Below are 27432 nucleotides of genomic sequence, written 5' to 3'. Positions count from 1 at the left end.
CTGCTAACCGTAGACCAAGATTCATCGCTGGAGACCCCACAATAACGAGTATTCATAATATATCTGTCACATTTCTCCTTAAATCGACTTATTAACAGAGCATTAAGTTTAGTTCTAAAGACTACTTAGTGTGAATTATTGTAAGCTTCCTATAATAGTACAAAATGTGGAACAATCGTAAGTGTAACCTAAGAGCAACAGCTCATCCAGGTTACGATATGCATAAAGTTACAAAGATGTATCTAAGGCATTTTCATTATATACACATATGTACATTCATATAATATACATATTACATAATATTATACTATAATTATAATAATATGTAATATTATTAAAATTAATTAATATTAAACAATTAATTAGGAACAAAATAAAACAAAGCAGTTACACAGCATTTAAATTTTACGTTTTACACATAAGACTGGATCTTAATACAAATATGCTGAAAACCAATAATTTATACAATTATTTTGAACAGAGCTTCCTCATTTCTGTGGGAAAATAAATACTCTTTGATTAGAGTTTTGTATTTGTTTGGGTTAGTTTCATTTCTTATTGTTAAAGGTAGTGTGTGGAATACTTTTGGCGCTAAATAAGTATAATGTTTGTGTGTGTTGCTTCTTTATTTGCTTTTGGAACTAAATATTTCGGCCCTTATGTCTACTAAGGAAAGTATCTTGTTTGATATTTACGTATTTGTTGTCGTTTTTTAGGAATAATAGTACCCTATAGACGTATAAATATCTAAGGGAGAGTATGTTTGGTATGATGTATTTATTACACAGTGCAGTATCCTTGTATTTGTTTCTAGTTAAGATTTTAATTACTTTATTCTGAGTCGAGACTAAAAGTTTCAGAGTAGTGCGATAGATTCCTCCCCAGCTTAATATACCATATTGTAGTGCACTTTGAATCTAGGCAGAATATAATATTTTTAGCATATTTAAATTTAAGAATCTGTTTAGGTAGTAAAGTCTATTTAACATAATCCTTACTTTCTTTACGACATCGGTAATATGCGGTTTCCAGCTTAAATTATTATCAATTTTTAATCCCAAGTAAGTTATTACACTGACACGTTTTCTATTTTCTCGCAGTTGCAATTTGAATTTGTCCTACAATTCCAATCATGCAAAATTAATTGTGCAGGGAAGTTCGTTTTGCCAGTTGTATTTCGCAAGTTAAAATTTACGTATTTAGTTTTTGAGACCTTCAGACTGAGTTTATTTGACTGGAGCCAATTTGTTACTTTCAAAAGATCAGCATTCACGGTGGTTTTCATTTGTTCGGCTGTGTCCATAGAGAAAATTAGTACTGTATCATCTGCAAAAGTATTCATTTTACTGTTTACTTTAAGATTACATAAGTCATTGATTTAAATAAAATTGGTCCCAAGACAGATCTGCGGTGTACCACAGATCCTTGTGGTACACCGCAGTCTACTGTTTTGGAGCTACTACAGTTGTTGTTTATTTTTACAATTTGTGATCTGGCATTTAAGTAATTTTTGAACCAGTTTAGGGCAGTATCTCTTATTCCTATGACGTTTAATTTTTTTTATTAAAATTTCATGTGATACAGAGTCAAAAGCTTTGTGTAGATCTAGAAATACTGCTAATGTTATTTTATGTTCATCAAGGGAGGTATAAACTGTGTTTGTGAAGTTTAGTAAAGCATGTTCTGTGCTAAACGTTTGCCTGAACCTAAATTGATTCTTTGAGAAGAGGTTGTTTTTGTCTAAAAATTTCAAGAGTCTAATTTTTACCAATTTCTCTAATATTTTCGAAAAAACCGGTAGAAGGGAGATCGGTCTGTAATTTATCAAGTTATTTTTGTTTCCCTTTTTGTAAATAGGTACAACTACGGCTTTCTTACAATCTGATGGAAACATGTCATCAGTGATAAATTAAAAATGTACATTAGGGATTCCACAATGTACATTTGGAATTCTTTCCCAATGCTTGTGTTAATACCATCGTATCCTGAAGTTTGGGTTGTTTTCAGGCTAGCGATAACACTTTTGATTTCGTTTTCATAAGTGGGGAAAAGATAAATGGAGTTATCAAGTCTCTTGAGAGTGCAGTTCTGAGGGGTGCAACGTCATTTTTAGCATTTAGCATTTTTCAGAATACTTTCACTGGCCGTGGCAAAATGGTTATTGAATTCTTCAGCTAATCCTCTGTCTCCATTTTCTCTATTCCTATCAATATCTTTAAGTACGGGGAAGATTTGTTTGTGTGTATCTTTGCCGATTAATTTATTCACAAACTTTCATTGTTTTCTGGGATTTCCTTGGCATTTTAGGAATTCATTTCTGTAGTATTCGGTTTTTACTTTCTTTTAATTTATGGTGTATCATATTTCTATAGTACTTGAAACTGTGTTCATAATATTGATTGTGCGGGCATTTCTTAAACTTTTTATACACTTTATCTCTAAGTTTTATGTAGTGTCCGATTTCCTGTGTAATCCAGGGTTTTGTTTCTTTCATTTTGTCTATTATTTAGCTTTAATCGAGTCTTGTATTTTACTGTTAAATATTGCAATAAATTTATGATACGACGTATCATGATTTGTTTCCGTCGTTATATCTTCCCAGGAGACATTGCTGAAGTTACGTTTCAATGGAGTCAGGTCTCCGGTCTGGACTCCGCTTTGGAGTCATGATCTCTTGTTCTTTTCCCTAGTACCATACAGGGTGGTTCAAACTTCCATGTACAAACTTTGGTGGGAGGTAGAGAACATAAAAATCAACCCTATTCACATAGGAAAGCATGACCGGAAACGCCACCGGAAGGTACTAACAGGGACACGAAGATACAGACATAACACAAGGCAGTAAGTAGTGTAAAAAAACTTTATTACGCGTAACTGAACAGTTCAGTAGTAGTTGGATACATAATATGGTAAACGAGGTGCATGTCTGCCACCTCAGCGTTCGTAAAACGACGCATGTTCTTCGTACGAAGTCGAAAGCTTGAATGAGGAAGCCCCAATTGCTCACCTGGAGCGCTGGCGAACAGCGCCACCTATCACTTTCGGGTTGCGTTTCCGGTCATGCATTTTTTATGTGAATAGGGTTGATAATGATGTTCTCTACCTCCCCTCAAAGTTTATACGTGGAATTTTGAAGCACCCTGTATATTCAGAAACTCCCCTATATCCATTCTATAAAACATTTTTTAGCAATTTGATCTTATAAAGAGGGAGAGTAAATTTATTGTCCCTATCAGCGTGTTTTATCCATCCAGTCCGCTCTGCTGTTTTGAATATCGCCTCTGATTCCCCATCAACGATCACTCCGAAATCTCAAGTTTCATGAATATCGGAAATGAAACCGTTTCAAGCTTTATTATACAAATCGAAACCTTTTAAATTCAAACTGCATAAATCTACATTTTGCTACATTGCCCACAAAGTCAGGTTATTCAGGTCAGCCTGAAGAATCTCTGTCTTTTTTATTCACTATTGTGTTCCCCAACTTATCATCATCAGCAATCAACTGAATATCACTCGTTCAGCCACATCCATAATTCATATAAAGACCACGCTACCGATCAGGACGTATATATACATCCAAGTTACCATGGATGCGAAGTGCATATTAAAATTGTAATATAGTTCGCCCACAGATTCGAGACCCTTCGACATTTCTGCGCATGTCCCAAAAAGGAGAATCCATTCCGATTATAGGGTAATCAATTCGCCTTCTGGGATGAGTTTGTTTATTATTACACGTCGAGAAAATTAACTTCTCTTTGACGAACATTGCTGTTTTTAAAGTGTAACCATTTTGCTTATATAACAGTCGGAAAATGTACGTAGAGTATTAACAAAATTAAAAAAGTTTAGCATAAAACAAAAATTAGCAAAATTTATTTTTTAAGAAAGTTTTCTATAAAATTAAAATAATTATACAGAAAAACAGAAATTTTTTCAAATGAACTTAGATATTCTAAACTTACAGTTGAGAGAACTGAGACACTTGAATGTCCTAAACCGATTAATTATTTATGACTCGTTGCGACTCTTTTAACAAACCCATGCACAAAAAAAATGTTGGATAAAAATACCATCATCAAATCCTTTTAATCTTCAGAGTCATCTGAATCGGTGTCCGAATCGCCATCACTTTCACTTAAACTGATCACCAAAGGTTCGCATAATTCTTCGATAATTCCGTCTCAGTCCCAATACATATTTTCCAATGAGGTGAGATGAGAGCAATATTTTCCCCAGTTTTGAACTGTAATATTTTCAGTTGCCTGTTCTGAAAGCTTAAAAAGTTTCGACATGTCAATATCCCCAGTTACGTTGCGATGGCGAATGAAACTTTTCACTTCTGCCCAAACATACTCAATAGCATTAATATAGCAATAGCATTAAAACAAAAAATCCGGTTTCATGAAGTATTTTCCTTAAAGTTTCTCTTTTCCAAGGAAAATTAATTTTTTCTTTAAGCACGGGAATCAATTTCGGAACAGTTGGCACTCTTTTCTCGACCACGTAAAATTCGTGAATAGTTCTTCTTGTAACGTCTACATCAAAATCATTCAACGCTACGGTTTCGATGGTTTTCTTTCTCTTGCGCTTTTTTTTAGGAGATTTAAATTTTGGCTTACCTTCACCTTTTGATTCCCTACGAATTCTTTTAACAGTCGACCCCGATACGCCCGCAATTGCACGTTTTATGACTCGAGAAAGGGGAACAAGAAGATGGCCTGCTGACGATTCTTTTTCGCTGAATGTCAGCACGTTATTCAATATTCTTTTGCAAGAGCTACTAAAACGTTTAACAACAGAACTTGTTGACTGTACTGGATCCATCATACAAATTAATAATAAAAAAATAATGCAAAACAGCAACAACAAAAATCAAGCTAGACTAGTACAACGACAGACAAGAAAGCACGTGATTTCGCATGTTGGCGACCAATTCGTACATCCTTCATTTCTTTCTCTCCTTCAGCATGAATCGACTATTCTTGGCGAAACGCCAAGCAGAGACTTACAAACGGTGGGCGAACAACACCATTGATATTACATTGAAATGTATGATGGATACGAAGCATATGAGGATGCGTATTTGATCCATAATGGACTGTAAGGTGGTTAAACAATGAGCCAAGAACAGATCCTTGCGACACACCAATCTGATTAATTTTTGATTCCTCTCTATACACAAACCTTGTTGCCTGCCATCTCTAATCCATATCACCAACCCCATGACGTCACGCATGCTATTTTAAAACAGATTAGAAATTGTAATTCTCTTTCTCTACCACTTTAATTTTTATGGCAACAGCAATGTGCAAATTTAAAAGAAATACACCCAAGTGAGCATATTTCTTTGTATATTTATGAGTTTTCTTCAATAATCTGAGACTGATATCAGGTCGTGTATAGCATTTTGATACGGTGAAGTTGCATAATGTATTTTTTGTTGTATCAAAAATGGTTATGTAACTTACATTTTACTCATAATGTAAAATTCAGAATTTGAAATTTGGAATATTTTCTAGAATTCTGAAAGCACCGTATATAGCTTTACTCTTTCTATTTCGAATATTACAAATTATGATAATAAGTTCTCAGAAGAACCTCAGCCGTTCGTACTCCGAATGAATTTAATAGTATAATTTGTTTTCATTCATGTCCAATACTCCTACACATTTCCCCATTCGGACACCGAAAGAGCACAATAATTTTATGGATCAATACAATAATGCCATACTCTATTTTCATGCAAGAAAGATGGCGCTGCAGTATAACAACGCATACGTGTACGAATAACTACCCAGAAACTAAATTAAAAACAAGAATCGCAAAAACTGAGTCCTTCTTTCTTGCAAAATAATTTTAAAACTCAAATTCTTTAAGTAATAAATTGAAACATTTTATTTAATATCTAATTTTAAATAAAACGTTTCTTGTGCTATTTTTGTGCTCATGCACACTTTTAAATCCCGATAATAAAAGTATCATAGTCATACCGCCCTCTAGTGGAGAATGACTAAGACTGTGTAAATTTCGAAATACTTGTTCGGAAGCTAAACTTTGCTAGTTTTAAGACTGCATGAATCGAATACAGTTAAAGTTTGCGTTATAAAATAAACTGTTTATCTGGTAGCTGTTCTAGTTTTCCAGCAAGATTAATGAACTCCTGAAAGTTAGAAGCTTTTCTCATGCTTTCTCAGATGTATCGAGTTTCATCATACGCTTTCTTGGCACTTGACGAGAATTATGGAGGGATGTAGACAGTATTATCTCTCTCTAACGTGAGTGCACGAGACTGCTTTCGCCGGAAACATTCTCCGAGTGTAACTGATTTATTTTTTTAAATGGAATATACTCCTTAAAGGTAAGCGCTTCTGTTGAGGATTAAGAAAGGTAATTTGACTGGAAGTTCCTGATTCTAAACTTTCTCGATTCTGGACTTCGAAATTTCCACTCTTCACTTTTCGTAATAAATTTAAAGTCTATAATCAGAAATGTTACAAATTCTATGTGATAAAATCTGAAATATCGTACTGTAAAATTATTAAAATACATAAGCGCCTTCGTAGCGTAGTTGAAAGAACGACGGTACATTGCGTCCTTCGATTGGAATAAGCCTAAGTTCGATTCTCGTCGTGATCGGACGAATCTACATGTGGACTTTTTCAATCGAAGGTGAGTTAGCCGATCTCATACTGAGGTAGCACTGTTTTTTCTCCCAGAAACTCGGATTTTTCATCCCACATACAGACAAATCGGCCCAAATCAGAACACACTCAATTTACAGACAAAAAAAAAAAAAATACTAGTTGTGGTGGACGGTAGATGGCGTTGATGTAGTGATGTGGTTTGGTATAGTGGTGGAGACAGTTGTATAATAGGTGCCCTCCAGCGATGAGTCCTTCGGACTCCTTGGAGGTGTCACGAATAATAATAATAATAATATATACCGTAGTTTGTATAGTTTTAACATATAGAAATAAAATAAATAAAAATGAAAACCAATAAATCTTTTAATCCCTTTGTATTCCTCAAGAAGGGGGAGGGATTTGAAGGAACTCATTTACTCCTAAGTAAATTTTTGAAAATAAATCGTAAACAGTCGGTCTCCAGACATATCCTAGTGTGTATGTGTGTGTTTACCCTTCAATTGTGCCCTATTTTTCACGTGCTGATGTGTTTTATTCTTGTGTTGCGGTGTTTGTTGACATTACTTTGTTCTTTGAAACTGTTTCATGCGAAAGGGGTTTGCTGGCTTTCAAATATAAAATAAAAAAAATAGCACGGACACCAAAAAAGACAATGACAGCTGTATATCGTGACGCACAGCTGCCTGTGCAGTAATGATGGGATTTCATGGACAGTAATCTCAATGGATGAACTACATCCTCCTGTAAGTAGAAAAACAGCTCTGACAAGATGATTCTATCTTTATGAGATCCGCATATCTGGTGAGTTGTTGCTATCTATGAAGCATAAAACAAAGTATACACCCTCAGGACGCTATCAGAAAACATCGGCACAGGTATTGAGCTTATATCTGTATTATGACCATCCATGCCTTTAATGGAAGGTCGAAGAAGCACCTGTTCATACAAATTACATGAAAGGGACAGACAGATTAGATACCTTATAAAGGTTGATCCATTGGGGATGATAGAGAAAAGTTCCCCCTCCCATGTAAACCACCAAGAAATAAACTATAGAAAATATATTTATTCAGAATATTACGAATTGTTTTAATTTTTTTTGTTAATTCCTTTCCATTTACTTCTACAGAATTTTATTTTGGTCGTCTGACATTGATTATAAATTAAGATGCTAATCAATCGTTCGTACTGTTTTTGATATTTGTTTGGTTTTTATCACTCATTTCTTACTCATGTACAGATAATACGATGATATATTGTATTGAAAATGTCAATATTTTTTTAATAGAACGATCAGAGATGCGTTTTATTATTCAAGTTACTTTATCGGCATCATCCATCGTCTACCACATCTCTTTGGTGGGAGCATCGTTGAGTTCATAATATTTTTTGTTTTGTTTCGTAAGATCAATAAAACACAGAGATAAACATTCTAAACTGCAGATAACAATATTAAGAGGGAAATGCCTTTAAACTGATGAAACAATCATAATTGATGAGTCCAACCACTCCTATGGAAGAAAAAGAGAAAGAAATAGAAAAAAAAACTCTTAATGTTCTCTTTCATGTAATACTATTTTTGTAAATTACTATTCATCCGGGTTTTCTTTACTATTGATAATAAAAAATAACGATGCTCTGGCTTTATCATCCAGTTTATTTTATCTTTACATTGTGTGGTTTTATTCTTACATATTCTCTCTATTTATCTTTAAAATGAAATAGTAATTCGTTTTTATCTTTGACATCCAAATTTTTAATTTTATTAATTAGATATTCCTTTACAATATTACGTCATTTTTCATTTACTTCCAGAGGGACAAAATTTCTTCGCATCTTGACTGATTCTTTATGTAATCATCGAGTCTCTTTTCTTGTTCCGTTGTCAAATGATTTTTCCAATCTCCAACTTCCCCTTTCCTCAGAAAGTTCTTTCCACTGGCGGTTTGCTTATTTTCGCTAACCGCAGACATTGGAATGTTCTTCATGGAATCGAACGTTGTCATGGCAACGATGTTATTCAACAATGCAGGATCTTTCTCCATAGCTTCTCTATAACGATCTCCCAAAAACGCAGCTATATTCATGATCGATGCACGATGGTTCGCCTTCATCTGCTCATAGGTTAAGAAAAGGATGTTCGGATCGTATCTGTGGTCATACCAGGAAAGCACATGATCGTACCAATGACCGTACGGAACCGTACCATTAATAAAGTATTCGAAGAAGTCGCTTAATGTTCCGTCATCGAAGTTCATTTGGGCAGCTCTGCGTTTTGTATGGTAGAAATAAGAAACGCAAGTATCTTTTGCATTTCTGGCTATGTAGATGTACTTCGCTTTTGGATGATAGGGTTGAAGATGAAATGGCAAGTGTGTTTTCATATATCTTGGTGGGGGTTGTTTCTTCACTGCTTCAGGATTCATATCCAGAAAGAGGATGCATTTGTGATTCATTTCTTCGATGGTCTCGACAGCAGGTGCTTTGTTTACAATCCCCCACACGATATACTGAGTCCATGTGGTGCCACTTTTTGGGTAAGTGACAATCACCGTGTCTTCTGGATCACTTTGGAAGGACAGCATGCTTCTCCAGGATTCAGGGGTTGCAAGATGTCCTGGAATAGGGAAACCATCGCATAAGGTTACGGTTAGCTTGTTTCTTAAATTATTTTCCATGAGTCGGCTTGTCTCTCTCTCTCTCTCTCTCTTGTTTAATCTGAAAAACAGAAAGGAATCTAATTTTCGCCATATGGATTTATAACAAGGAGCTTAGATTCGAATATTTTAAAGTGGATAATGATGTTCCCAAAGTCAAAGATAAAATCTAATAAAACTCATGGCGTGTGTTCATTTCTTTCTACCTATAAACATATTCGTATTTTCATTGCATATTTTCAACTTTATCAGCTTAAGTATCATCTGGAATTCCATGCAGGCTGTTAAGAGTTTTACACCGTCGTATAAGATTAAAACATGGAATTATACCTTTCTATCATCTCTTAATGGTAAAATAAAACAAGCTTGGATATCCAGTGATATTCAGTCACGTGAAGCGATTAAATAGAACCGATTTGCTAAATTTAAAAAAGGACAGGAGAATTAATTTTCTAAAAAAAGAAATGCTCTTGTTAATATAATAGGTCCTACGAAACAATGTTAACATCTAAATCAAATTCGTTCATTTGATTTACTAAATGAAATGAACGAAATATCCATCACATGTTTAGTTTATTACAGACAGAACTGCAATTTGTGAATCACGCTTTTTATATACGTTCCGCATAGCAACAATTTGGGGATTCATTTCGAACCAACTCTAGTTTCAAAGTTCAAGCGCAGACACACACACACACATAGGCGCTCGTGCGAATGATCTATTTGTTTCTCTCACCAGAAAATGTAGATAATTTTTTATCACTTCCAGATTATAGTTTAACCGAACTTGCTCAGGCAATACGCATAGCTGCATTATAAGTAGGGTGTAGCTAAGTGCTATAAATCCCACAAAGAAAAATACATTTCAGGTAAGAGCGTGTGATAATAGAAGATAGCGTTAGGGAATTTTAAGCAATTTGAAGAAAAAAAAGCGTTTTTTTTTTTACACTCGTTTATTACACTAGGAGACAGCTTGAATTAGAATGGCCTGCATACCTTTAGATGTGGCGTCATCGTATTGCTGTTCATTCTGCTGTGGTTTTTTTTTTAATTTGAATTCAGGCACTAATTATGAGATATGAAGAAATGTATTACATTTTAATGAAGACAACTTCTAATTCTAAACGCAAGGTAAGCTCTAGTATTTTAATGAGTGTAAATTCTAAAGATAGGATAATTGGTAGTATTTGAATCAGTGGCAGCTCGTGGCATGAAATCGTGGGGGTGCTGCAAACTTTCGAAATATATATATACACTGTAAGTACAGTGAATACGTGTTTGGATAAAATATCAAAGTTATGGTAAAAATTAAACATGAAAAAATATCGTTTATTATCGATAAAAGTATACAGTTCGGTACAATTCAAAATTACTTAAAAATAAAATCCATTCCTTTAATTGTAATTAAAGGAATGGATTTAAAATTTTTGGACATTACAATTGAATCCTTTAATTGTAATGTCCAAATATTTAAAGAGACGGAGTCAACACGATAAGCACTACGAACACTCTACTACTGCGCAAACTGCACATAAACAACAGTGGAACTGCGCGACGGACAGTGCCGCATTACGCTAATAGCTCGCATCTCACTATGACGTGTATATGCTTGCGCGCGTAGCAATATGACACTGCTAGCGTCCTTCGTCCTCCTAAGATTGTTGATGATAAAATTAAATATTACAAGAAAATATAAATAAATGAATAAATATATTTAAATATCGAGAAAAATTGGGGGTACTGCAGTTCCATAGTGCCTACACACGAGCCGCCCCTGATTGAATAGACATGCGTTTAGTTCTAGAGATAAGGAAAATTTTAATTTAAAAGAAAGGTGACTTCTTGTATTTGAATATGGGTAAGTTTAGTTCTAAAGGTTAGGTCCTAAATATTAAATACGTTTTTGGGTTAGTTAGAGAAATCCCAGAACTATTCATTTCAAAATTTACAATTTTCTATACTGCTTGTCGTTCTAATTTTAATTCTTAATTCATCCAATGACACTTTCTTATATTTTCATTATCATTTGCTTTAATTTTCTTTTTCGTTATTTGTTAACATTTGAAAATGATTCGAAGTGGAACTTCGAATCATTTTCTTGAAATAGAAATTGCACATATACGTATGCAATTTATTCTAATTTAAATAATCTTTTGGTATTTTTATACCAACTCGAAGACTTGAATCACACGGTAGTTTCAAACAACGCCAAGCATGTTAATTACAATAAATAATAAGTGGATTTTTAAAGTTACATTTTCCCATATAATAATCTCCGTATGGAATCACCCAGACTTTTTTTCACTATAAACTTCATTATTTTATTAAATGTCATGTTTTAATGATGTATTATTTATTAATAGTTTTAATGAAAAATTTCCATTCTTAGAAAACCATATATTTAAATATCTTAATGTATTCTTTCAGCACCAGAAGTATGGAGAAATCAAAAACCGATACTGACTCAAGACATGGATGGGTTTCAAGTACCAATTTCTTTCAAGTTGACACCTGAAACTTGGAGAAACATCTTATCATTCAAATGTGAACCCACCGATACGTTCATTAACTCCTATCCAAAAAGTGGCTCCACATGGATGCAGTACATCGTTTGGGGAATTCTTAACAAGAAGCCTGCAACCATGGATCACATTGAGATGAGTGCTAAGATGGTTCCGTTTCTGGAAATGAAAGATATTACTGTTTTGAACTCATTAATTCGTCCAAGATGCATGAAAACGCATTTACCTTTTCAGCTTCAACCATACCACCCAACTGCTAAGTATATTTACATCGCTCGCAACATCAAAGATGTCTGCGTTTCATATTACCATCATATAAAATGCAGAAAATATGCCTTCAGAATTCACGATATGAACTTAAGTGAATTTTTTGAGTTATTCATTAGTGGTAAGGTTCCATTTGGATTCTGGTATGATCACGTGGTATCCTGGTACGACCATAGAAATGACCCCAATGTTCTCTTCTTAACCTATGAGCAAATGAAGGTCAATCATTCTGAGACTGTGATGAAGATAGCGGCATTTTTAGGCGAGCACCACAAGGAATCGCTGGAGAAAGATCCTTCATTGTTAAATGAAATTGTTGCCATGACAACGTTTGATTCTCTGAAGAAAATACCAGTACGCGTGTCTCCTGATGCTAGTAAGGAAACGAAGGAATACGCCAATATGACATTTTTTCGGAAAGCCCAAATAGGAGACTGGAAAAACTATTTATCAACTGACCAAGAGAGAAAACTTAATGAATATATTAAAATGCAGTCTAGAAGTGAAGAAATCATGTCACTGTGGGATTCAAGTTAATAAAATAATCTGCAATATGCTGGATCTAGTTGTATAGAAATAGTGTCATAAGTTTATAATACAAATGGGAACAGTATAATATATATATACGTTGTTTTAGAAACGATACTGCGCCATAACAAAAGTGAGGTTGCCATGGCAATGTAGATCGCTAAGTCGTTTTAAATAAAAATATATTTCATTATACCAGTTTCCATATTATTAAAATATAATTGTATTTAACAGATAAAATTAAAATTACCCACAGATTGTTAGCACTATTTCACATGCCATGTGGAGATTAAGTTTAGGAAATTTTTAATCATCGTTTGCGATTGGATCTGTATTTTGCATTATCTAAAATTAATTTGCTTCAGACTGCTAAAGCAAATTAATAAATAAAAGCAAATTAAAAACGTTGACAATAACACATTAAATTTATTTTACTCAATTGCGACAAAAATAGCACAATGAAGCTAAAATTGAGTTTCTGTTTTATATGCTCTATTCGCATTCATACACGTGATTCGTTTACATAATCTCCAAGATATACGACGGTGATGGTAATTTATTCCTAAATTAAAACTAAAAGGAGATTTTGAGTGATAAAACCATTTTCATTTTAATTAGTATTTTTCCCTATTAAAGTGTTATTAAAGTGGGTAACATCGATAACAAATGAACGAGGTTCATTTGTTATCGATGTTATCCTTCATTTGCACGAGGTTTGGCATTCCGAAATTCATCCAGTATTCTCACTTGCTCTTCGGAGAGAGGATGTTTCCAGTTTTACCTCTTGATCTATGCGAATATCTGCCTTCTTTCCCTGCTTCATCTCCTTTCCTTTGCAAGTCAGCTACCATCTTATCAAACTATATAGTTCTAATGTCTTCATCAACAGATCTGGATTCATCTGCAGTCTTTCTCTGTAACTCTCTCCACGGAAATCAGCTCATTCTAAAATTGTCTTTAGTTCCCATTTCATATTTCCATCATAATTTTCATCAAGCTCCTGACATGAACCCTCAAGGGGTGTACAGGATATGATAGTACTACATGAAAAAAATTACATCATTACTAACTTCCTATCTACAATTTTCCTCCAAATCAGTCTGTTACTTGTCAAGACTCCAACATTATCAGATCTTATATTTCTATCGTCTAAAGCACTTTGTACCGTATCAATCCACCTATATCTTGGTCTTCCTCTGGGTCGTTTTGTTGCCAACCTGGCAGAGAACACTTGTTTTGCTAATCTTTCCTCTCCCATTCTATTTAAGTGACCATACCATCTGAGATTAGCTCTGCTAACGCATTCCTGGATGCTGACAATGTCAAGTTCTTTCCTAATATCTTCATTTTTAATATGACATTGCCATTGATGCCCTAATCTTTCTCAGGACTCATATCTGCGGTTTTTAGTCTTTGGTCAAGTGTTTTACTTCTGACCCAGCTCTCAGATCCATAAGTTAAAATTGGTTTGAACACAGTCTTGTATACAGCTAATTTAGTGTTCCGACTAATTTCTTTCTTATTCCATATGAATTTATTCAATTGACTTCCCACCATCCCAGCTTTGCTGATTCTGTTGTCTATTTCTATATTTAATTTAACATCTTCACTAAAAATCGTGCCTAAGTAGCTGAAATGTTTTACTTGTTCCACAGGTTCTCCGTTCACAACACAGTTGATATTTTCAGTGATTCTGTCTATTTTCATTGTCTTTGTCTTTTTATTGCTGACCTTCATACCATATCTATTACAACAGCTATTCAGTTTAGTCAGAGAATCTTGCAGACTTGTAGCAGATTTATTTAGAAGTATAACATCGTCCGCATAAAGCAAAATATTCTCCCTTAGTGGCCTTGCGCTTCGCAACCATATGCTTGGGGAAGGAGTGTCCCTGGTTCGATTCCCGTCGAAGAGGTGAGGAACTTGAGGATCTACCTCAGGCATAGCCAACAAGCTGACAAACCGGGCCCGTGAACATACGCTTCTACAGTCAAAAATATATTCCCCCCAGCGGCAGGCTAGGCGACAGGTCGGTTTGGAGTGGTACGGACCCTGCATAGGAAGCGGGAATAACGCGTACTGAAAGAAGAAGAAGTAAGAATACGTAAAAATATAAATTGGTGAATAGAAATATGTGCAAGAATTATACCAGCAGTTTCTAAAAGTATAAATCGTAAGAAAAATAAAAAAAAATTTCTTACGAAAAATTTTTATGGAATCAACTGAAACAAAAATTTAATAACTTATGGAAGCAACCTAGGGAATGAATAAGACCAGTTTACGAAACTTATGAAATTTATGATTTAGAGCAGCGGTTTCTAGTGACGTAAATGTTTACGATTATTTGGAACAAATCAACACAAGACATAAATACGAAAGTTTTCAACTTTTGGGAAGAAAATTTATTCTCCCTCAATGGAAATACAGTCCTTTATAAAAACTGCGATAAAATAGTTTTTTTTTTTTAATTTAGTTATTTTTGAAATAAAATTTATACTAAACTACGAAGTTATTTAGTATTTTCTTAGCCATAATCATATAAAGTGACATACGTATTTTGTTATTATCTCAAGATGATTTGTGTTATACTGTTTTTGTAGCAAGATTTCGTGTAATGTGGTAGCTCTTAAAGTATCAAAATAAAGAATGTTGATTATTACGAAACCAACACTTAGCAAAAAAATTTATCCTGCCTAAATGGAAATCAAATATGCATACATCATCAAACAAATCTTGTATGTAGTGTCCGAAAAAATGCAAAGTTATTATTAATATTGAAATAAAGAAGAAGAGTTTATTGACGTATGGCGATATTGCCTTTTACGTTTTTTTAGCAATCATCATATAAAGTCACATTTATATTTTGTCATATCTTAGGATGATTTATTTTAGACTTTTTTTCGTTTCAAGAATTCGTATAATCTGATAGGCATTAAATTATAAAGTAAATTATATTGAAATTATTTATAAAACTGCCTTTCTTGGATCCAACTTGATATTTTCGTGTTGGCTTGTATGCAATTCCTTTGAGAAACACGTCCTCGTTAAACAACGCACCACGAGTGATAAATTTATTAATGGTTTTAGAAGCTGGTTTTAAGTAAGGCATTTTTTTTCGCTCTTGACACTTGCTTATTGATAAACCTGGAAGATACAACGAAACCAGCCTGAGATCCAAGATTGCTCAACTGATTTCGAGTAACTTGGAACTAAGGCTAGTCTGCAGTAATACAGTATAGCGCGAGCATCGTTCAAGCGGTAGACGAAAAGTATAAATTTTAAAATATAAAAAGAAGAACACAGAATAAAAAGAAACCATAATAACCAGTGAAAAAAAATGTGTAAATAATAACTTTTGAAAGGAAAACCTAGTGGCCAGAGAGACGAATATCATCGATAATCATAACAAAGCTGGTTATAATTCTTGATTGCACTAATTGTGTATTCAAGGGCCAATAATCAAAATGACTTCAAATGTAACAAGTAAATATATGTGAGTATGACGGTCTAATAATTTCTCTATGATTATTTTCACATCACAGGAGATCGTAATACATAAGTAGCATGACACATATAACATCCACAGCATTGCAGTTAATGTCATGTTCATTTTATATAAAGATTACGATGTTATCACATAAATTGAAATATAATTTGTTTTATATTTTAAGACCATTATTGTTAAGTAGCTTGTTGAATTTTAAGGCAATTATTATTAAGTAGCTTGTTTAATTTTAAGGCCATTATTGTTAAGTAGCTTGTTTAATTTTAAGGCCATTATTGTTAAGTAGCTTGTTTAATTTTAAGGCCATTATTGTTACGTAGCTTGTTTAATTTTAAGGCCATTATTGTTACGTAGCTTGTTTAATTTTAATGCAATTATTATTAAGTAGCTTGTTTAATTTTAAGGCCATTATTGTTAAGTAGCTTGTTTAATTTTAAGGCCATTATTGTTACGTAGCTTGTTTAATTTTAAGGCCATTATTGTTACGTAGCTTGTTTAATTTTAATGCAATTATTATTAAGTAGCTTGTTTAATTTTAAGGCCATTATTGTTACGTAGCGTGTTTAATTTTAAGGCCATTATTGTTAAGTAGCTTATTTTATTTTACTTATCAAGGATAGCGTGATTTTATAATCCTCATCCTTCGCCAAACTACAAATTACAACTCTTTAAGCAGTCAAGGTTGTTCATAATTACCGAATAAGGTTCTCCTGCGTCGATATCCTATATTAACATATATTTAATCGAAGTTGCTAGGTTTATGACATTTATGCCATTATATTCCACTTTCTAAATCAGATCGCAATGCTTTTTTTACTTCATCTTCATTTGTCTCAAGAAAGTACGTGTTTTTCATTCATTCGTGGAAGGTGGTAACTATTGCATAGCAACAATGTGTGTAATCCTTTTAACAACGTCTACGTTCAAAGTTCACAAACAAGCATTCAACAGATAACCAATAGATTATCTCACTAGAAGGGTAAACGTAGACTATTTCGTAGTCTTTAGCCGGTCCATACTCGTATAAATGAACTAATCTTATTCAAGGAATACATGAGAAGAGTATAGCTAAGAAACAGAAAGTAGAAAAGCCTACCTTTCATATAAGAATTTGCGATAATGCAAATCGAAAATTTTTAAACACTTAGAAGAAAAATACTAACGGTTTATAGAACGATATTCAAATCACCAAATCATCTCTTTTTAATTATAAATCCTACAACTTAACCTAAAGATTAATTCGAAATAATAATTAAAAGATTTCGTATTACAATTCGAATAGATTGACAGTGTTTGTAGCTATTTTACTTTACATCCTCAATTAAAACACTACAAGATAGTTTAAATTAGAATAAATTGCACATCCTTAGATGCATATCATCGCCCTACTGTTTATTTTGCTGTAATGTTAACTTTGGATATTAAGGTATACTCTGAATGAATTTCTGTAGTGGTTCTAAAGTTGTAAAAAACTGAAACCTTTATTCATAAGAGACCATACGATTTAATGAATAAAATACAAATTGCCAACCAGTTTCACTAGCTACTGTCTAGCATTATCAAGGCGGTACTGGTGTAAATACAAATGCACCAAGTTACATGAATACAGAAGCGTTAGTACCTGTTAGGCCGTTACATTTGATAATTCTCGTTTGGAAGTGCGCATGCGTTAGTCAGAATCCGGTATATGACCACGTGTTGTGTGGTTTTTCGCGAATTGTAGTTCAGTTAAGCCTGGAGAATCGATGAGATTTTTCTATGCGTCTATAAGAATAGCATCCTGATTTCTATTTAAATTGCTGCCTGTGCGTAGTACCACTGCTGATTCTTTAAAATTTCTGTGGGTGGAGTCATCCGCGATGTAAGGCATAGAACTGTTTTTCCAGTCTATAACGTGATTGGATGTCGGAAAATGGTGAGCTAAACCTGATGTAATTATTCTGTTGTGATTTACATCTCCCACATGTTCTTTTTGTCTTATTTCAAGACTTCGAGAGGTCTGTCCAATGTACGATAGGCCACAAGTGTATGGAATTACATATACTCCAGGATGTTTGAAGAATGGGACTTCATCTTTAGGTGATCTTAAGACCTGTCTGATCGTAGTAGTTGGTTTAAAAACCACTCTGATGTTATGAGCTTTTAACATTCTAGCTAATTTTATGGATACTGAACTAATATACGAAATCACTGCTGTGGACACATATTGGAAATCAGTTACACGTTGTTAGAAGTGGTCTTTTAATAGAAATTTGTTTAAAGTTGGTGTATCCATTGAGAGATGGAGTCTTAGCTATCGAGAATGACTGCAGACACATGGAAAAATCTCATCGATTCTCTCAGCGCTTAACAGAACTACAATTCGCGAAAAAACACACAGCACGTGGTCATGTAGCGGATTCTGACTAACGCATGCGCACTTCCAAACGAGAATTATCAAATGTAACGGCCTAACGGGCATGTAACTTGGTGCATTTGCATTTACACGAGTACAGCCTTGATTCGCTTTCACACTAATTTCTTCTTTGGTTATGTTTTATAGGCGGTTTAGTTAATAAACGTTTTAAAGATGCTGTTTCGTTTTTAAGAAAAACAATCTTGAGTTATTTTAACAGTATGTTTTCAGCATTTCAGAATAGATCTGCATGGAGATATCAAGTACTGTATTGACTCAAGTGACTGATGGGTTTCAAGTACTCAGTTGGGCGCTTATCATTCAAATATGAACCCAGCGACGTGATCATCACATCCTGTCCAAAACGTGGTTCCACCAGGATGCATTATATAGTTTAAGAAACTGCCAATAAGAAGCTCGGGAAAATGGAACTCATTCAAATGAACTCTGTTCACATCCTTTTACTGGAAAATAACGATTTTAATGTTCTGAATAAAATCGCATTTACCTTTTTACCTTCAGCCCTAGCAGCCATCTGCCAAGTATATTAACACAGCTCGCAACGTCGAATATATCTGCATTTGATATTATAACCTCGACAAAGGTTACAAATGCGCTTTTGAACATTTACGGCTAGTTATTCGTTAACCGTAAGGTTCCATTTGAATCCTGGGGTGATCACTTGGTATTATCCACAGAAATGGTCCGAATGTTTTATCTTGACATAAGAACAAATGAAAGTTAATCATTCTTAGGTTATAGTGAAGATAGCAACAGTTTTACTGTAGTCACAGAAACAAACACCGGAGAAAGATTTCACATTGTTAAATAAAATTGTTGCCATGGCAATGTTTGTTTCTCTGAAGAAAATATCTTCATGCATGTTCAGGGAATGGACGAAGTTAAGGAAAACGTGAATGTGATTTTTTTACCCCAGTATGGACTGATAGGAGACCGGAAAACTATTTAAGAACTGGTCGAGAAACATTAATTAATTTTCGTATGATGATACAGCAGCCGTGAGTCCCTTTTACGGGGTGTATAACACCATCTTAGTCCCTATAAATTTTATCCGGTTTCCAGAACCAGCATAGATGACGAATCAGGCCTATGACTGGGTCAGTATTCCTGACTGTAATCCGTGTGTGTACACGGGACCGGTTGCTTGCTTGCGGGATGAAAAACCTCAGATAAGCTGTCAAAAAAAACCTGCTCTTTACCCCCGGCTAACTTTGCTATGGCAGATCCTTAAGCTCCTCACGTCGTCGAAGGGAATCGAACCTGGGATACTCCTTCCCCAGGCATATATTTGCGAAGCGCAAAATCACTAGGCTAACCGCGCGGGTGAGTGTAAGTACATATCAATCCAGTGTTTTCGATCTCAAAAAAATGAGACCAAAGAAAGAAAGACGTGGCATACACTGCGTGGGATGTCTCCCTTCGCAAAAGATCGCTGTTAGGAGGCGTGATAGTATCATAGGTACATTAAGTAAATCGTTCGTAATTTGAAATTTTTTCCTCAGTGCACTCAGGATAATTTACGTAAGTCGCGAACTGTCTATCAATGCTTCGTAATCATTAAAATTATAATGACCAATGAATTGTTATTGATAATTCATATTGCAAGTGGAGATGGACAAACAATTAATTTGAAAGAAATTAACACGAGTCATAGATTCGAAACGTTTTTCAATCTTTAGCAAGAAAATTTATTCTGCCTGAAGGAAAATCGCATACACATACAATGCCGATATATCTCAAGAAGATTTATTTTAGACCTCAAGAGTTCTTACAATCTTGGAAGCATTAAATTATCACATACATTATAATAAAATTATATAAAAATAAAGAATGTTAATAATAAGGAATTAAATTCATTTGCCTGAAAGAACAGCAAAATATTACGCTGAAAGGAAAATTAAATTTCTGTTTATATTCCTATTCTAAGACAGGTATTGGATGATAATAGTAGTAAATGTACAGGTAACTCTCGTTATGCGCGAGGGTTGCGTTCGCGATAATTTTCGCATATATCGGAAACACGTAAAACATAACGTTTGTAACATGGGATGATAGAGGTTAAGCTCCCAAGCGAACGAAATTACGATCTTGATTTACAGCTGCAGCCTCGCCAGTTATGTTGCGATTGTAGAGGGCATAGCGACTCTTATAGCGGTCGAACTGCAGCAAAAGGTGTCTTGTATGATCTCCCAAGACAAGGGCATATTCTGCTGGTTCTGAAGCTCCATCCATATATCAAACCGACTCGAACTTCCACCGTCACAGCTGAAGAATGGGATTTCTTAGGACTTTTCTTCACTTGGACTTTATTCACATTCTTTCTGCAGTAGGGACACAGCGTAGATAAATCAATCGGGTATAACAAGAGTTACCTGTATTCTTAATTTCAATTATTTTGAGAAGTGGTACTTTCCCCACTAATGCAGATATGTCTCCCACATGGATAAAACTTCATGAGCACGAGGTTTGGTCTTCAGGAATTTATCTAGACGTCTGACTTGCTCTTCTGAAAGATGATTTTTCCAGTCTCCAACTTGACCTTTGCGAAAAAACGTAATTTCTTTAAAATGACTCAAATCTTCATCCGTTTTTGGTGCTGGAAATCGTCCGTCTTCTTTCGATTCTTCATCCCCCTTCTGGGGCATGAAAAGTGTCATCTTCTTCATATTATCAAACGATATAGTTTCCAATACCTTTGACATCAGATTGGGATTCATCTCCAGCCTTTCTCTGTAGTTATCCCCAAGGAAACCAGCTATTTCTAAAACTGCTGTTCTTGGATCCAACTTGATATTTTCGTAGGTTATAAATAACACATTTGGGTCGTTTCGATGGTCAAACCATGACAGAACATGATCATACCAATCACCGTACGGTAGCTCTCCTGCAATGAAACATTCAAAGAAATCGTCCAAAGTGCCATCTGCAAAATCGTACATACTGTCAATCTGCTGAGTGTGTTTGTAATAAGAAACGCATACGTCCCTTGGGTTGCGTGCTACGTAGATATATTTCGCTTGTGGATGGTAGGGTTGTAAGTGGAATGGTAAATGAGTCTTTATTTTTCTTGGTTTGGAGAGTTTTTCTACGCTTTCTGGACCACTGAATTCCAAGAAGGGAAAATTGTTATCCATCATCTCGTTCACGTGAGGGGGTGGAATGTCTGGATTTAGGATGGTCCAGACGATGTACTGACTCCAAGTAGTTCCGCTTTTCGGATACGAAGCAAGAAAAATGTCATCAGGATTTGGCTTGTATGCAATTCCTCTGAGAAATTTGTCTTCCGTAAATAGTAGACCAGGAATGATAAAGCCATTAATGGTCATCGAAGCTGGTTTTAAGTGAGGCATTTTTCTTTCTGTCTTTCTTTCCCTGGCTTATTGATAAACCTGGAAGATACAACATCGTAAAATTTTGACTTTCAAGTTGTTTACTTGGGATGGGAGAGTGATGTTGGTTTGGGGGAGCTGGTGTGCAAGGAAAGTGAAAATTTAATGAGAATAAGTAGTAATATAAGTGATAATCGAAATGTTATGCAGATATTTTCATATTGTAATAGGAAGAAAAAAAATATATAAATCATGAAGTAATAATACAAACGAGAATAGAAGATGGAATCAAATAGGAGCAAAATTATAAACTAGTCAAAGGAATAAATAAAATACGTGCTCAGTCAAGTAACATAAACATACGGGTTACTAAAAACGTATAAATGAAGACATTATAATGTGAGTATAACGTTATAATACTATTTCTGTTATTTATTTTCACGTATGACATAATAGGCAGCTGTCACACATCACTCCCAACTGAAATACATAAAATTTGTTTCATTTACGTAGCCAATTATTGTAAACATATTCTTTAATTTTATAGTATCAATATGAACACGATATTTTATTATTTCAACTGTTATACAAGAAAAATAGCTACCACTTAAAAACCGTTCATTAATGAAAAGCTAATTTTACGACTTCTAATAATAATAAACTCATCCCACATGACGGATGGATTACCCTGTTATCGGAATGGATTCGCCTTCCTGTGTCATGCGCAGAAGTGTCTCATAGTAGTATTTAGATTAGCATAAAGTACAGATGCCTGAGCAGCAAAAAATAGCATTTTGCTGAATAAGGTTCCTACACAGGTCATTAACCTATGTTAAAAACGGAAGAGGTCCTATCTCAAAGATTCAGTGATGCATGTTTTATTTTATTTTTTTTCAGTACTAAAGTTATCCTAGTTGAAATAACCTTTTCTGATACTGAAAGAGAAATTAAAATAATCATTAATAATATCCCCAGTTTAGCGATATATTTACAGAGGTTTAGATCATTATGTATGCCGGCGAATACTTTGGGCCCATTGAGTAAAATGACTGCTGTACAATTTCCCTCCTTTTTCTCACTATAAATTATTATTATTATTATTATTATTATTATTATTATTATTATTATTATTATTATTATTCTAAGACTAAGAGATCTCCAGGGAGAAAGAGACTCATTAGGGGAAGCCACATATTACTCACACCACCTGTCGTACCTTCTTTTGAATTCATTCACACTACACTACCGTCACTTAATACCTCAAACAAGCCATTCCCATCAAGCCCTGCTCTAAGAGAAAAATCTAGCTCTCATTCCTCTCCTAACGTTTCGGTCGACCATTCGTCGACCGACACGTTGAATGCTGAGTTCTGGACACCACTGAGACATGCATCTGCACAAACACATTCAGAACTGAGGCTAACAGCATGGGTTTCTATGGTAGCACCTCAATATGCAAACCCACATTATCCAAACCAACTTCAGTGGTGCAAAATTCGTGTATAGGTGGACGCAGAATCTTGCAAAGCTGTGTTCGGAGCGACAAAACACACTTTATCGAATACATGGATGGGGTGTAGGTGTGATGGTTGCCCGGTGAACGTCTGTTGCCAGAGCGCGCGACTCCAACTGTGAAATTCGGAGGTGGTGGTGGTGGTGTGATGGTATCGTCCTGTTGTTCCTGGTATGACCTCAAACCTAATTTTGTGGTGCCACGAACACTGAACATCGAGAGATATCTGAACATACGAATACTGAACATTCAGAGATCTCTGGATGTTCAGAGATATCTGAACATTCTGGACAATGCAATGCTTACTCTACGGACCTCACCACAATTGATTGGCATCCACAGAGTCCTGATCTCAACCCTATTGAGCATCTATGGGATAAAGTGGAGCTTCGGGTGAGGTCAAGGGACGTTTGTCCCACAACAGTCCAGGACCTCAATACATACCTACAGGAAGAATGGTTAAAAATTCCGATTGATCGCTATGGTACGCCTATGGTACATGAAGGAGGTTCTGCATGTTATTAAAATGGACGCAATGGTTGTTTGTTCCTCACAGTATGGTGTCCGTTGATTTCTTTCCAAGCAGTGTACATTTCGCAAATGCAATATCATCTTTAATGTCCTTGTACCCTTATACAGTATGTACACGACCTCGGAAACCAAATCTGCTTAAAATAGTTTTGATAATATCGTATCAAAGTATTCTAAAGGAATAAAATTGGTTCCTTATTCTTACACGTCAACGTTTGTTTCATCACTGCAATTATCCTCTGAATTGTACTCGCAGTCTTTGTATATTGACTGAACTTCAATTCCTATCTGCTAAACCACCAAGGTTCCTAGGCTTGTCAGTTTCATCTAGCAAAATCCCCTCAATACAACGCATCACTGGATATCCCATTAGACTAAAGAGCCTTGCTTTACATTATCTGGTGTTGCAGAAAACCTATGCTGTTCACTGCAAAGTGTAGATATTGTGTAAACCGAATTCTGTAATTGATCCCTTAGCAACGTCTTTAATATTTTGACCAACACTCCAGAGATATTGCAGGTCAATAGTTGGATATATCGATCTTCGCACCATCCTTGTGCAATGGAATTATCATACATTATTTCTACTCCTGTGGATTCTTCCTTGTTCTGAGAATAAAATTACTTTAACTCAGTTCAGAAGGGAGCAAATGAGTTCATCTTTCACCAACTTACACTCTGTCCTTCACATGGCAGCTTATTATTTTTTTTTTTTGCTTATATTTCTTACAAGTTTTTGATGGAAACTCTAAATGTTAACGTTGGTACATTTCCCCACTTTCTATTAAAATGTAGGGGCTGTTCAACATCTCGTGATGCTTCCTTTTGTTATTCTTCTTCATAATATTTCAGATTTCTACGCATCTACGATTCTAATGCACTGTTACCCAGTTGAATAATCTCTTATGTGTGGGATTATCATGAAATATTTAAAAAATCAAGCACTAAAAATCTATTAAATAATTTCTTCCTGTAGATATGAAGGTTTTAAGATTTGTCCAGAAAATTTTGGCAGACGAATGTCCAAATTAATTTCTCAGTAGCCATTAGACAACCATAATGGGATCGATAGAGAAATTAGAATTAGGTGATGTGAAGCTTTCTAATTATCAATAAATAATATTAACAAGATTAGCCTCGGTGGAAAGTGTTATGACATGCATTGTGTTCTGTTCCATAATATTAATAAGATGCATGTGACGTCTAAGGTGTGGAAAATTCAATAAACAGCATTTTAAAATAATTAACTTCAATCCTGAGCCCGAGTAAATTCGCTAAACTTGATCTGAGCAATTTTAGACTCTCGCAGAAGCCAAAACGATATTCTGAGATAATTGGATTAAACGTAATGTTTCAAGTCTCTAGATTCTATCGATTTTAATCAATACGTATCAATTCCTTAATTTATGAACTTTCGGTGACACATTTACAACATAGAATTTGTCACAAGCATTATATTAAAGGTAGAAATAAATGATGGTCAAAACTTACCCGGAAACAACACCTCTTAGATGATAATTCCTCTACAATGGCTAACTCGTTTTGAGTGTCCTGAAGACAGCGCCCCCAAGTGACGAGGGCAAAGATCAATTGGGCGTATTAAGCTGGTATCGTTTCTTTTAATCATCTTGATTGCTAGAGCTTTGTGATAAACTATTTCGCTCTACAAGATTAAATTAAAAATATTTGCTAACATATCATATTTAGCGATACGAATTTTCTCTTTGTGTACATGTGAAAGGTGAATCTGTAGTATGTTATTCATAATTTTTGTAATAGTTGGCGATGTAGCACTAACTGTTAGCATTCACAGTACAGTGTGTCGCTTATCGCCACCTTCCACATGGCGTGAAAAAGAAGGAAATGTTATGTAATGTTGTAATCCCAGAATGGTGCAATGTCACGTTTATCAGCAAATGGCCTTGGGGAGAAATATTTGTCATAAACAATAAACTGATATTGCAAGCAAGGTCGCAGAGAATTTCCTGACTGTAGGTGGCGTTGACGTACTTTTTAAGCATAGAAAAACAAAATATTTTACGACATTTAATGCCTATAGGACATAATGCAAATCCTTAAGCGAACGTGTTTCAACACTCATTTGCGTTGCCATCGAAAAGAAACTTTTGCTGCAGTCTTAACTTATTCCATTAAATGCGACACAAAACCCACACACGACCCGTCTGGTGGTGCAACAATACCTAGATCGCTTGAGCTGGACGCAATTACCTCCTTGGGACATAAATACACAAGGACAAACTACGTCAAAGAAAAACGTCACTTGTTGTGACATTCAGGAAATACAAATATCTTCCTCAATATTTCCGTGTTCCTCTGTATATGATCACAATGTATATATATATATATATATATATACATATATATATATATATATATATATATATATATATATATATATAGAGAGAGAGAGAGAGAGAGAGAGAGAGAGAGAGAGAAAGTTTTTTACCTTGGGTGTATTACACGTTAAAGATACCAAGAAATTTTATACTTGGTTTTAATTCTTTTCCCAAGTAAGCAAAACAAAGTTTTGCGCGTTAAATATATTCACGTCTGAGCTACTTGTATATAGAGGCTGATGACTTCATATCACTTGCCATAGTATGTATCCCATAATGCAAAGCACACCCCCTTTCAGGCGTGTATAATGCAAGGCATAATAGGAAGGGTCACGCTGCGTGGGGGATGCCAGTGTCAACTTCCCATCACTCATATCGCTAATGTTTTCTCCGTTGAGTGTATTAACATGGGTTACCATTAGTTGTATAAATATTCGTGTTTATAGATATGTAGAAACCAGTGGCGGTTCGTTGCTCGTTGGGGATGCTGCAACTTTTAAAATATACATACACACTGTAAGTACAGTGTATACGTGTTTGGATAAAATATTAAAAATTATCGTAAAAATTTAAAAAATAATTAAACGTGAAAATATATTGTTTATTATCGATAAAATTATACAGTTTAGTATAATTCAAAATTACTTAAAAATAAAATCCATTATCATAACCTCAATAATGCTCTAAAATAAAAACAATAAAACAAATGTCATGTCTTTAATTGTAATGTCCAAATATTTAAAGAGACGGAGTCAACACGATAAGCACGACGAACACTCTACTACTGGCGCCAACTGCATATAAACAACAGTGGAACTGCGCGACGGACAGTGCCGCATTACGCTAATAGCTCGAATCTCATATGCATATGCTTGCGCGTGTAGCAGTATGACACTGTGGTAAACATAGTGCCACTAGCGCCCTCCTAAGTGCTACAAGATGGATTTTTATTATTCTTTTATACAAAATAAGAGAATCGTATAGGATTGTTGATGATAAAATTAAATATTACAAGCAAATATAAATAAATTAATAAATATATTTATAGATCGAGAAAAATGCAGTGCCTATGCACGAGCTGTCCCTGGTAGAAACATCTATTTTAACCTACAGAGTTTGCTCATGTAAAATCAACGTTATTCGATTATCCTAACCAC

General features: G+C 34.7%; 3 protein-coding genes across 4 annotated transcripts; 1 reads left to right on the top strand and 2 right to left on the bottom strand.

Annotated features, from left to right (window-relative positions):
- Nucleotides 1–6054: 6054 nt before the first annotated feature.
- Nucleotides 6055–13163, top strand: LOC150095232 (sulfotransferase 1 family member D1-like). Of its 2 annotated transcripts, none has more exons than XM_090410719.1 (2): nt 6055–6364; nt 11735–13163. In XM_090410719.1, the coding sequence occupies exon 2, from the start codon at nt 11779–11781 to the stop codon at nt 12631–12633; it is 855 nt and encodes a 284-aa protein (XP_090266845.1). In that variant the 5' UTR covers nt 6055–6364; nt 11735–11778; the 3' UTR covers nt 12634–13163. The 2 variants fall into 2 exon arrangements, with proteins under 2 accessions (XP_090266845.1, XP_090266847.1); XM_090410721.1 differs by lacking the exon at nt 6055–6364 and adding an exon at nt 9841–10176.
- Nucleotides 8296–16952, bottom strand: LOC150095231 (sulfotransferase 1C2-like). Its single transcript, XM_090410718.1, has 2 exons — nt 16826–16952; nt 8296–9368 (listed from the first exon to the last, which is right to left on the bottom strand). Exon 2 carries the CDS (start codon nt 9326–9328, stop codon nt 8456–8458), a length of 873 nt encoding a protein of 290 aa, XP_090266844.1. The 5' UTR covers nt 9329–9368; nt 16826–16952; the 3' UTR covers nt 8296–8455.
- A 3265-nt stretch (nt 16953–20217) lies between these two features.
- LOC150095230 (sulfotransferase 1C4-like) lies at nt 20218–25730 on the bottom strand. The gene is made up of 2 exons (XM_090410717.1): nt 25410–25730; nt 20218–21934 (listed from the first exon to the last, which is right to left on the bottom strand). Exon 2 carries the CDS (start codon nt 21893–21895, stop codon nt 20963–20965), a length of 933 nt encoding a protein of 310 aa, XP_090266843.1. The 5' UTR covers nt 21896–21934; nt 25410–25730; the 3' UTR covers nt 20218–20962.
- Nucleotides 25731–27432: the final 1702 nt, after the last annotated feature.

This window comes from Typopeltis vanoorti, chromosome 20, assembly GCF_054136105.1.
Source record: "Typopeltis vanoorti isolate ZY-2024b chromosome 20, IOZ_Tvanoo_1.0, whole genome shotgun sequence".
Lineage (NCBI taxonomy): Eukaryota > Metazoa > Arthropoda > Arachnida > Uropygi > Thelyphonidae > Typopeltis > Typopeltis vanoorti.
This window is presented reverse-complemented; position numbering and strand designations above follow the sequence as displayed.

What these genes read in the sequence shown, in the direction of transcription:
- LOC150095231 (XM_090410718.1), bottom strand. Translation starts at nt 9,328, where the DNA reads ATGGAAAATAATTTAAGAAACAAGCTAACCGTAACCTTATGCGATGGT.
- LOC150095232 (XM_090410719.1), top strand. Translation starts at nt 11,779, where the DNA reads ATGGATGGGTTTCAAGTACCAATTTCTTTCAAGTTGACACCTGAAACT.
- LOC150095230 (XM_090410717.1), bottom strand. Translation starts at nt 21,895, where the DNA reads ATGCCTCACTTAAAACCAGCTTCGATGACCATTAATGGCTTTATCATT.